Source organism: Arachis hypogaea, chromosome 4 (assembly GCF_003086295.3).
Source record: "Arachis hypogaea cultivar Tifrunner chromosome 4, arahy.Tifrunner.gnm2.J5K5, whole genome shotgun sequence".
NCBI classification, from domain to species: domain Eukaryota; kingdom Viridiplantae; phylum Streptophyta; class Magnoliopsida; order Fabales; family Fabaceae; genus Arachis; species Arachis hypogaea.
In genome coordinates, this window is record NC_092039.1 from 16,683,469 (window position 1) to 16,696,183 (window position 12,715).

Consider the following 12,715-nt stretch of genomic DNA (forward strand, 5'->3'; position numbering starts at 1 on the left):
AGATAAATAAAACAGTGAAAGAAAATAAAAAAAGAAATAAAGAAAAGAAAAAGTAAGAGATAATTGTTTCAATTCTCTTCTCATTTTTTCTCTATTTTGTTTATCATGCATTAACTTCATGCTTCTCATCTTTCAATTTTTAGGAGTGGGTACAACTACCATATTTATTCTCATCATAGAACTTGAACACGTATGAATTTTTTATTTTTCAAATTTAAATCAATCCAATTGGATCTTTAATTTAATCTAAAATTTTTGTGTACTCTTTTTAAGTACTAATTGATCAAATATACCTATTTTAATCTCTTTTATCAATCTTTTTAAATACTAATTGCATGCTAAAAATTTGAATAATTGGTATTATTAATATTTTTTATTATTTTCAAAAATATATTTTTAAGTTTATAAATACACGTATCTCATTTACACTAAAAAAAGTATTTATTTCGGTAATAAATTTTTAAATTATTTATTTTAGTAATTATTATATTTATTTAATTTTATTAAAATAAAAAATCCAACATAATGTGTATCATGTATGATTTTTAGGGCAAAAAACGCAAATGAGCCAAAGCTAACTCAATTTTACGCAAATCCGCCAAATGAAACTTTGCTACGACAATCCACCAGATCAAATATTTATATAATTCGAATCAATAAGATTCGAATTAGCCTAACACATAATTCGAATTGATAGAATTCGAATTACTATATGACAATGTAAGGACGTAGTTCGAATTAACTTGTCCCGAATCATGCATGCACACTCACATGTAATTCGAATTGATTTGTCACGAATTAAGATGAAAAATCACGAGTAATTCGAATCAAGATGATTCGAACTACCAAACCATAAATCGAAGCATATTAATTCGAATTAGTAGGCTTAGGTGAAGAAGTACATATTTCGAATCATATAGACTCGAATTACTCCCACCTGGTAATTCAAATCTAATTGATTCGAATTAGTAAGGATCTTTTTTCTATATATATGTTGTGAACTCATGTTGCTGTGAACAAAGAGGTGAGATGGCTAGTGAGGATAGTTTTCTAGTGCTAGTACACCACAGAGGATCGATTAAGAGAAAAACTCGGTCTGGGGTGAAGTTCACGGATAAGGATCCTCTATGTATTATCATGAGCCCCGCGACCAGTTACGATGGTCTCATGAGCTCTGTGCTTGGCAAACTTGGTCTGGAAGGAGTGAAGAGAGTTAAGAAATTTTTCTATCGCATTCCAATCACGGTGCTCCACGATACGGTGAAGTATGATTGTTTCACGATCGGGAGTGATGAGGACTTGCAGGTCATGTTTCTTTCTCGTAGGCAGTTTCCGGAGGTGAGGACACCGGAGCTGTTGGCTAAGTTCGTCAACGTGGTATCTAGCTCTGGTGGGTCGAACCGGAACGCCAACACTATAGCAACGGCGGCCGGTTCGAGCTCGAGACCTGCGGTTGCTTCTTCCTCCGTTCCAGTGTATGAGGCAGCGGTCCAGCATGCCGCCTCCCCATCGTTTGCTGTTGATCTCGCCGGCAATGTTGGAGACGAGGTTGGATATGATGAACATCATCCGACTGAAGTACAGTGTCCTCCTCCAGCTGGTGTTGGCGAGGGATCGTGTGATGATCCAGATGATGATGAAGTCGAGCCAGATATTATCGCTGATGAAAGTGGCGATGATGTTGGAGCGAGTGATCCGATAAGGCCTACTGGTGGTTCTAGTTCTGGCACAAATCAGTACCCACCCCATTTTTCATCTTTGGATCTGGATGCCATGAGGCAGGACGGACATCTTGGGCAGCTAGCTGGATTTGGCGCTAGAGATACCGACGGGTCTGCCGGTATAACAGAGTTCCAGGTTGGTCAACAATTCCAGGATAAAGATGAGGCGCTGTTGAGTGTCAAGACGTATAGCATCCGCCGAGGGGTACAGTACAAGGTGGTTGAGTCTGACTATCGCCGGTACGTGAAAAAGTGTTCTGAGTTTGGGAATGGGTGCACATGGTTGATTAGGCTGAGCCTCCGACAGCGCAAGGGCATCTGGGAAGTGAAGCGGTACAACGGGCCACATACCTGTCTCGCCACCTCCATCTCCAGCGACCATAGGAGCTTGGACTACCACGTGATAGCGACATTCATCATGCCAATGGTTAGGGCTGACGCATCCGTCAACATCAAGGTGCTTCTAAATGCAACGGCGGCACACTTTGGCTTCAGGCCTACATACCGGAGGGTGTGGATGGCCAAGCAGAAGGCAGTAGCAATCATCTACGGAGACTGGGATGAGTCGTACAACGAGCTCCCTTGGTGGGTCTTAGGAGTTCAGTTGACTATGCCTGGCACTGTAGCAGTCCTCAAGACCTGCCCGGTTCGAGTTGGTGGACAGGTGGATGAGTCTCAGGCTTATTTTCATAGGATGTTCTGGACTTTCCCCCTTGTATCGAAGCATTTCGTCATTGCAAGCCGTTGGTGAGTATTGACGGTACCCATCTATATGGCAAGTATGGGGGAACGTTGCTCGTGGCGATTGCACAGGATGGGAATTCCAACATACTTCCTGTGGCATTCGCACTAGTTGAGGGTGAGAATGCTGAGTCATGGTCCTTCTTTCTCTCCCACCTCCGTCAGCACGTGACACCTCAACCAAGTCTGTTAGTTATTTCAGATAGGCATAACGGCATCAAGGCAGCACTTGAAGCACCTGATGGGGGATGGCTACCTCCGTCTGCATACCGGGCATTCTGCATTCGACACGTTGCAGCGAATTTCGCCCTCATCTTCAAGGGTAAAGATGCCCGGAGGCTTCTTGTCAACGCTGCATATGTGAAGACCGAGGTGGAGTTTGACTACTGATTCAACATCCTGCGCTCTGAGAATCCGGCAATGTGTGACTGGGCGAACCGAATTGATTACTCATTGTGGACACAGTACTGTGATGAGGGCCGGAGATTCGGGCACATGACGACCAATATATCAGAGTGTGTCAATTCAATCCTGAAGGGGGTAAGGAACCTCCCTGTTTGCTCGCTGGTTAAGGCCACATACGGAAGGCTGGCTGAGCTATTCGTCCATAAGGGTAGGGAGGCCGAGGCTCAGATGGGTACTGGACAACAATTCAGTCAATACCTAGTAAAGTGTATCGAGGCCAACCTGAAGACAGCCAGGTGCTTCATGGTGACTGTTTATGACAGGGATAACTCGGAGTACACTGTGGCTGAGACGACTCCGACAGGTTCATTCTCACTTGGTACGTACAGGGTCTCATTAGGGTCCAAGACTTGTGATTGTGGATACTTCCAAGCACTTCATTTCCCGTGTCCTCACGCCCTGGCCTACTGTGCATATTCACGTCTTACATGGCAGCCTTACGTCCACCAGGTCTATCGCCTTAGTTTCGTTTTTGGTGTCTATCAGATGGGATTTACACCTCCCATTCCGGAGGGTTTCTGGCCACCATATGCCAGGCCTACCGTTATACCGGATCCGAACATGAGGCGTGCGAGGGAGGGTCGTCCAAGGTCCACACGCATTCGCACCAACATGGATGATGCAGATCCGAACCGGCCAAAGAGATGTGGCCTCTGCAGGCAGCCAGGACACACCCATCGTAGTTGTCCACAAGCCGCAGGACCCAGCGGGAATGCTGGGAATTAATAGGAGATATGGTTTGTCTGTTTTTATTTCTTACTATATCAGCAGATGTATTTTATTTCAATTAGAGACGATTGTTCTACGTTGAATTAAGTTGTATTCTATAAGTGTTGAAACTTGTAATTCGTACCACATATGTATGTTGAATGTCTTTCTAATTTTGTAATTTAGTGACTATAACAAACTACACTATCTGGTGGGATGACTGATAATATGTAACATAACACCAAAGTACATAACATAACATCAAAGTACATAACATAACATAACATCAAAGTACATGACATAACATCAAAGTACATTACATAACACTGATAACCAACAAAGAAGGTACATAACATAAACATAATAACACGACATACACCACAATCCATAAATCATCTAAATAGGTGCGACCCCGTGCCACATCGGCGTGGCACCCGTGTCCTGTAACCCCTACGTATAAGTGGCTCCTCATCCTCAATCGAGTCGTTGCTGTCATCCGGAACTGCGTCTGTCGGGGTCCTGGGCGGAACATGCACGGGTCTGGATGATGACGGGCCGGCAACTGAATGTGACCCCAGAGTATAGGCCGATGCTGGCGTCCCACCCATGGCAAAAGTATGCGCATGAGGTACCATGGCAGGCTCGTTCAAATCTACATCTAGAGGTGCCTGTGTCGCTGTCGTGTGAACCCGTCCTTGTGCAGCCTCATCCTCCTGCATAATGGTCTGGATATCCTCAAGGAAATGCGGTCCACCAAACTTGGCGACAATGCCATCACTAGCAAGGAAGTCTGGAAACATGGAGCCTGGACTCACCCATGGAGTACTCTCCTGAAGGGTCTGATCGTCACCGGGAACACCGACGAAATAATCTCCAAGTGGTCCACCCCCAAGCGCAGCCTCAGTGTGACTCGTCGGATCTCCCATGCCAGATCCGTACCACTCACCATCATGCCCCCCCTGATGGGGCCTATCAACCCCCACTGCAGCACCTCCTCCAGGTACATCCCCCCCAGCCTGATGGGAACCCTCTCTAGCAGCAGCACCCCTCCTCCTGCCTCCACGACCACGTCGTCTCCCGCCACCTCTAACTGCATCTTCGACGTCATCCATAGCGTGATCAACCCAATTCCACTCACGCTGGCTACGACGTGTCCCGACTCGTACTCTCCTCTCAGTACGACGTCTGTCAGGAACATCTTCGACTCGGGCCATATCTGGAACTCGGCCTGCACCCCTCTGCGTCACCTCATCCGGAATAGGAATACCTCTCGGATCCCCCAATAACATCTCCGGCGACAGGAACCTCTTTCCGTGCTAATGCCACCATGTCAAGAAATCACGAGAAGGACCGGGGTCGGACACGATGTCGAACTGTAAAATATGGTCCGCACGCTCCTGCCAGTGAACATGCCAGTCAGCTAAGTGCGCCGGGAACCAACGGTCACCTCCTCTCCCGTCCTTCGACATCAAGAAGTCGATGTTCAGGGCGGGACGCGGGGGGGGGGGGGGGAGGGGGCTGAACGCCACCAAACTGCGGTAAAACTCTATCAACCTGATGCCACTCGACCACCACAAAATAAATCAACGACGTCACACACCGCCATAACATCGTATGACGCGGCTCCAAGACCTCCGGATGGACAACCTGGATGACATCCAGTGCGCTATACGGCATCCATATGAACTGAAAAAAGCAATCAATAACAATTTAACACTTCTGTTAGACAATATAAACTGAAACAACGACTGGAGCTAAGTAAGGTTTCAGCGTACTTACATCCTGAGGCTGTAATAAGTCGATTTTCAGGCGAGCCATCTGTACCCGAGGTCCCTTGTTGCTAATCCCAGGATTGTAACCAGACCATTTGCAAAAGAGGTTAAACATTCTACTTCATTCATCACTCACTCTACAATGCATGAAATTGCTTCCATAATCAAAAATAAATACAATAATAATACATAGCAGAAAACAATAACGGTACCTCGAGGAAAGGGGCCAGCTAATCTCATCATACCCAGTAGGCCTAAATGAAGGAAACCTCCAGAAGATCCAAGATTGCAGTAACTGTAAAGGCCCAGCTAACTTCACGACATGTCTGTTGGCGACTCGGCACATGCACCGGTACAACCATGCTAGTGCCGCCGACCCCCAACTGTAGCCACCCATCTCCTCAAGCCGAGCAACATAGGATAGCCATCTGATGTGTATACGATTGCCGGACTTGTCGGCAAACAGCTGCGTGTCCAATAACATCATGATATAAGCACGGACAAAGCGCCTAACTGTCTCCTCATCAGCCCCGTCGGGACACTCTCCAAATGTCTCCTGGAACCAGGTGCAGTTGACTGCGAATTTCTGAACCTGGTTCTCGGGAGGTAAAACACCGAGCAACTCATGGAACCACTGCCAAGCTGGCCTCCCACCCTCAATGTACAGGTGGAAGTCCGTCAGGCAACCACTGACGTAATGTCCGTCCACTGGCAACCCCAGCTGGTATGCAACGTCCTGAAGCGTGATGGTGCACTCCCCGAACGGCATGTGGAAGGTGTGCGTCTCAGGCCGCCACCTCTCGACGAATGCGCTGACTAGGGGCTCGTCTAGTCGGAACCATCTGTCGTTCAGTCTCGCAAGATGGTACAATCCGGCCATCTGTAAGTACGGAACGTACCTCTTATCAAGACGCATCCCTGCTGCCGCCTAACGCTGGATATGCAACGATGAGGCAGGCCAGTAAATAAACCGCATAATTAGAACAGATGCACAAACCAGTAACATTTACAATATATTTCATAAGGATGCAGTAAATAAATCGTTCAACATAACATATATGAAACAAGCGACCAACATTTTATACACAAACCGCTAACTCAAACCACGTCCAAAAACCATTATCAAAAACAACAATCACTTAAAACCTCTAACATAAACAACTACCGTAAACCTAAACCCATGACTAAAACCACTATCCAAAACCATTCTCAAAAACTGCTTACAAAAAACAATTTCACTAAAACCACTATCCAAAACCATTGACTAAAACCACTATCCAAACCCATTCACTAAAATTACTTGCTAAAACCGCTAACACTAAAATAAACCGCTATAAAAAACCATTAACATGGTCCACTAGCCTAAACCACCATCCTAAACCTAAACCCTTAACCGCTAACCATCACTAAAACCACTATCCAAAACCATTCACAAAAACCGCTTACAAAAAACCATTTCAAAATCCCCTAACAAAAACCACTGGCCTAAACCACTTGCTTAAACCGCTAACACTAAAATAAACCGCTATAAAAAACCATTAACAAAAACCACTAGCCTACACCACTATCCTAAACCACTATCCTAAACCACTAACAGTAACATAAACCATTATAAAAAACCATTAACAAATACCATTATCATAAACCGCTTTCATCAACCATTAACAAAAAACACAATCAACAGAGCAACATCATAAACCACTAACCTCGTCGTTGATCACACCGACGATATGAGCAACTCCATCCAAACGATAAAGCCTCCCTGGATCGTCCCCCATCAACTAAAAATGCTGCTCTGGTCTTACTCGGCCCGAATGTTGGTCATTTTCTCTGGGATTTGGTGGGGTTGGAGAATGACAAAGTGATTCGAATGAACTTGGTTCGAACTCCTTATATATTCGAATCCCTTGTAATTCGAATAAACTTGATTCGAATTACTATGCAAAACGAATTTCACCTAATTCGAATCAACTAGATTCGAACCTCTCTCTTGTGTTCTTCTCCATCTAATTCGAATTAATATCACTCGAATTACACTTTTATAATTCGAAATTATTTGTTTCGAATTACTAGGCTGGATTGCATGCTTAATTCGATTTGAATTTATTCGAATTAGCTTATACTTGTTTCTGAGAGTAGTTCGAATTGATTCAATTCGAATTACATGTTATATTAATTTGAATCTTATTGATTCGAATTATATTAAAATTGGTCCTGGTGGATTCAGGTATGGAAGTTTGATTTGGCTGATTTGGGTTATATTGACCTGTGCTTGGCTCATTTGGGTTTTTTACCCTGATTTTTAAGGTATTTATTTTCTTAGACAATTTTAATTATGTGACACTATCATTCCAATAGGCATTGATGTGCTTGTTATTGGAATATTTTATATATTGATATAATTGATTAAAGGAATAAGGGAGAAAAGTACACCAGAAAGTTCGGATACGATTACATTTTAATCATTTAATGAGTCACGTATGCACACCATTTATATACTCTGTCAGACACATTTACCCTTCCGATCATCGGCGTGTGGCGGCATTAAATAATTGAAGTGTAATTGTGTCCAGCGTCTGAACTTTTAGGTATATTTTTGTCCCTTCTTCCTAAACAAAATAAACATGAAAAATACTGTGTCCGTCGGAGTGTATAAATGGTGTGCACGCGTGATTCATTAAATGATTGAAGTGTAATCGTGTCCACCGTGTGAAATTTCAGGTGTACTTTTGTTCATTCTTCCTACATTAAATTAAAATAGTAAAATTATGTAAGCATATATATATATATATATATATATAACAAATAGTCTTGTAATACATACAAGTCTTTTTAACAAACAAATTCATACAAGGTAACCCTAACTTAAAAAAATTCACTTACATAACACGCGCATCAAATCACGTGTTCCTCCTTCAATGTTTGTATCTCGCGTTCCTCTTCCCCCTCCTCCTTCTTCTTCTCTTTTTTCTTTGCGTTTCTCCGCCTTTAATTTTTTTCGCGTTCTTTCTTATTTTTCTTCGCATATTTCATCCTCTTCGTCGTTCTTTTTATTGATGTTGTTCTTTTTCTTATCAGTACAAATACACCAAAAATTCTTAACAATATACATAAATATCTTAATTTTACACCGAAATTTACTACAAATACACAAAAATATTTTTTTACTATATTTTTCTTCTTTTTTTCTTTATTTATTTCTTTCTTTTAGTTGAATGAATGTAGTCCTCTTCTAAGTAATTTGGCAACATTATGTGTTTCTTCTTCTTCTTTGTTTGATTTTTTTTTGTTTATATTCTTGTTAAGAGAGTAAAACAAGAAGAAACTTGAAAAAGTAAAATAGAAAGAAAAAGATGAATAAGAAAAAAATGAGATGATGATGATGAAAAAGAAAATGAAGAAGTAGTAGCAGAAGATGATGAGGAGGAGGAAGAAGAAGAGTTTTGAATTATGCAGAACTTATCAGTTGAAGAGGAAGAAGCAGCAGCAGAAGATGAGGAGGATGAAGCAGCTATCATTTTTTTCTTCTTCTTTTTTTCTTATTTCTTTTTTTCTTTTAGTTGAATGAATGTAAGTTTATCTTCTTCCAAGTAATTTTGTAGCATTTTGTGTTTCTTCTTCTTCTTTGTTTGATTTTTTTGTTTTTATTCTTATTAAGAGAGTAAAACAAGAAGAAACTGGAGAAGGTAAAACAAAAAAGAAAAGATTCAAACTACATTAACTAGATTAACTAGATTAAAACCACACCTTACTACTTGATTCGATTCAAACAATAATATAATTCATTCTCGTTCAATTGAAAAGTCTGAACTTATAAATACACCAAAAAATTTTCACAATACACCAAAAGAATTACGATATACACCGAAACAAGAATAGAACAGATTCATCGGAACTTCTACATTACATTCAATTCAAACCATCAATGATGAACAGTAATTTTCACAAATAAAAATAGCATTATTCACCTACAGAATCATAAACTACAATCGAAAATATTAACTAGAATCGAAGCATACCTCAACCATTTGATTGGATTCAAAACAATAATTCACTTCGCTTTAGTTTAATTGACAATCTGAACTTGAATCATTCATTATCTTCAACAACGAGATAACTGTTCAAAATTAATTTTCAGAGCTTGATTTCAAAAAAGTAAAGAACGAAGAAAATTCAAAAGCGAAGAAAGAGAATGCAGAGAACGAAAGAAGAAAAACACAGTGAATGTAGTGATGGAAGAGAACGTAGATCGAAAACGTTGAGAAAATTCGAAAAATAAAATGAAATCCGTTCAAAAAAGACAGTTATATATTCTCACTTGATTGAAAAGTTTGTTAGATAATGTCGCGTGAAGTGAATTAGATTAAAGAGATTTGTGTGGACTTATTTGTATAAACAACTGTATGTGGAGAATATTTATATGACAAAATAAGTAAAAGATATAATTTAGTGGCTAGAGAGCATGTAATGAATATCATTTTAGGAAAGAAAATTAGTTTCACTACAAGAACAAATTGTTGAAATAGTGATTGATTTATTGCAAAAATTATCTAATTTACTGTTAGATTCACTATAAGAAATTATTCAAATGATCTGATTTAGAGATTTGCTGTAAAAACTTTTCTTTAAAATATTGGTTTTGATTTCTTATCTGTTTTGTTGAATTTATTGTTGATTTAGTGATTTGTTATTAATTTTTTGTTGATTTATTATCTACTACTGATTTAGTTTTTGTTGAATTCTTTTTCCTTTTGTTAGTTTTGAATTTAAAAAAAATTGCTGAACTTCTATGTTTTGTATTTTTTTAAAAAAAGAATAGGTGGATTGGTCTATCAATTTGTCAGTCTGTTCTTATGCGAGACAATCTAAAAATACTACTGGTCAAGACTATTTAGTAGGACAAGCTATTTTGGAGTAGACTTAGACATGGTAGGAGATGGAACGAGGCGGGTAGCTCGCTTTAATATGTTAATTGCCACCCCTACTAATAGCAAAAATAGCGACTGCTATTTCATAACCTTATTTTTTTTCTTGGTCTCAAATTAGTCACTAATGCTAGGTAGCGACCGATTTATTGATGAAAATTTTAAGTCTAGTTTTATGTTAGTTGTTAATCGGTTGCTGATCGTAACATTAACAATTGATTTAGCAATCAAGTTTTTCCAAAAGTTCTCTTAAGCCTAACTTTTTATTTTGTTGGTTGTTAAATTAGTTGCTAATTTCTATTTAATGACAAATTTAGAGACTATTTGGTACCTGACGATCTCGGGTACTCGACAGGTCGGGTGGTGATGAGAAGGTGAGTGGGTGAGACCCTGAGCCGACGTGGAGGAAAGACCAAGGTGTGAGTTGGAGACGCCGGAAGAGGTGTGACGGCGGGTGGCCCCCTGCAAGGACACTCCGACGATCAAGTCAGTATCCGTACGAGTTGGCAACAAACCCAATTAGGTAAGATGATGTATACCTTGGGAGGAATGTTGACCTCTCCTCTTATATACTGTGCTGAGCGGGCCCAAAGATGACCTAGCCTGTTGGCTGGGGTGCTTGTGAGCTGCCCCTGTGCACGTGGAAGAATCAAGTCGTTTCGAACATCGGGTCGGTGCTTTGGGCATTGCCCTGAGGAGGCCGACCCGATCGGTTTGCTAGACATGGTGCGCTGGGTTGTGTCGATGGCGAAAGTCGAACGTCACCCGAGTCGGGTACCAGTAACCGACCCGTTGGATTTCCCTTGTGGGGAATAGTTTGGGGCCTGGGTCAGGGATGGTGTCCCGACCCGTCGGCTAGATGGGCTGGACTTGTGATGGTCCGTAACAGTGCCCCAACGCGCTGGCCTTGTGGTTTGGAACTCGTGGCTAGGCACGTTTGTCTTACTCGCCGAGGCGGGATGTGTTCCTCTTCTCGGGAGTTAGTTGATGGCGTTTCGTGTTTCTCACACGTGGTTACCTCGTCTTTGACGCCGCCTCCTTGGCTTCTGCACGGGGCTTTAAATGCCCAATCTTTTCATGATTTAAAATTTGCAAGAAATGACAGATTTGCCCTTGTCTTTTGGCGCTTCTTCAACGGTTACATTCTTCGTTCCTTTTTATTTTTTGCAAACTCCTCATTTCTTCACTTTCCTTTTCTTATTCCCCAATTTTCTCGAACTGCTACTACTTCCATTTTCATTCCTGCTCTCGCTACTGCTTTGCTCTTTTGGATTTCTCCTTCATCTTTCCCAGACTCTGCGTTTCCCTGGTACGTTGTTACGTTTTCCTTTTTTTCTTCCTTTTTCTGGTTTGTGTTGTTCTTCTTTGTGCATTTTATGCATGCCTGGGTTTCCTGCTTGTTTTTATTGCTTTTTCTTTTAGAGGGGGTGCCGCTGGGTTTTCATGGGGTTTTGTTTTAGGTTCTGGGATGGTGTTGGGTTAGCGTAGGGGGTGATTTAAGGAGTTTTTTGTTTTGTTTTTATTGCTTTAAGGGTTCCCGACCCCCCGTTCTGACTGAGTGGTGCCCCCGCTGTAGGTATGGCTGAGCGCCTCATTTTTCCAAATCAGGCTCAGCGACCGCTAGCCAACTTCGTTGATCATTATGCTTGGGTTTCTTCCAACGTGAGGGACACCCCTTCCAATGTCACTAAGGAGGGCCTTCAGGATTTGTGCCAGGCAGGGCTCTTATGTGGGGGTGGTCCCGAGGAGGCATTTTACCAAGCTTATGTTACTACAGCTCAGGAGCGTGTCTGTCAGAAGAACTTGGCAGCTCCACGAGTTGCCGACTGGTTGTGGGTTTATGAACCCATGTTCACGATTTTAGGAGTTCGTTTGCCCTTCTCCCCTTTCGTTATGGGTTTGTTGAATCGTTGTGATGTTTCTCCATCACAATTGCACCCAAACAGCTGGGCTGTCATCTGATGCTTCGAGATGGTTTGTAAATATCTGGAGCTTTCGACTTCTATAAATATTTTCCTCTACCTCTCTCTTTTCACGAACCCTTCTCGCCAGGGGAAGGCGAAAAAGGGATATATGTCCTTTAGGGCCCAACAAGGTCGTAGGATTTTTGGCCTTTTTGAGGATTCCTACCATGGCTTCAAGTCTACTTTTTTCAAGGTTAGGCCTATTGAAGGTCATCAACCCTTCTGGCTTACTGCCAAGGGGGAGAGGTGGATCCCGACTTTCTGGAGTTTCGGGGCGGGATCCGATTATTTGATAAAAATTTCTTACGATTGGTTGAGTTCGGAAGATCGTAACATCGCTGACATCTTGTTGGTAATTTTTGGTGAGAGAAATATTAACCCTCGTATGGTTATGGGAGACCGGGAGGCCGGTCGATCGT

At 41.8% G+C, this 12,715-nt stretch overlaps 2 protein-coding genes across 2 annotated transcripts; one reads left to right on the forward strand and one right to left on the reverse strand.

The window, feature by feature from the left end:
- Positions 1–2,882: 2,882 nt before the first annotated feature.
- LOC114927554 (uncharacterized) lies at positions 2,883–3,653 on the forward strand. Its single transcript, XM_029297574.1, has one exon. The coding sequence runs from the start codon at positions 2,883–2,885 to the stop codon at positions 3,651–3,653; it is 771 nt and encodes a 256-aa protein (XP_029153407.1).
- A 1,425-nt stretch (positions 3,654–5,078) lies between these two features.
- Positions 5,079–6,323, reverse strand: LOC112794693 (protein MAIN-LIKE 1-like). The gene is made up of 3 exons (XM_025836674.1): positions 5,620–6,323; positions 5,415–5,475; positions 5,079–5,321 (listed from the first exon to the last, which is right to left on the reverse strand). The coding sequence occupies exons 1-3, from the start codon at positions 6,321–6,323 to the stop codon at positions 5,079–5,081; spliced, it is 1,008 nt and encodes a 335-aa protein (XP_025692459.1).
- Positions 6,324–12,715: the final 6,392 nt, after the last annotated feature.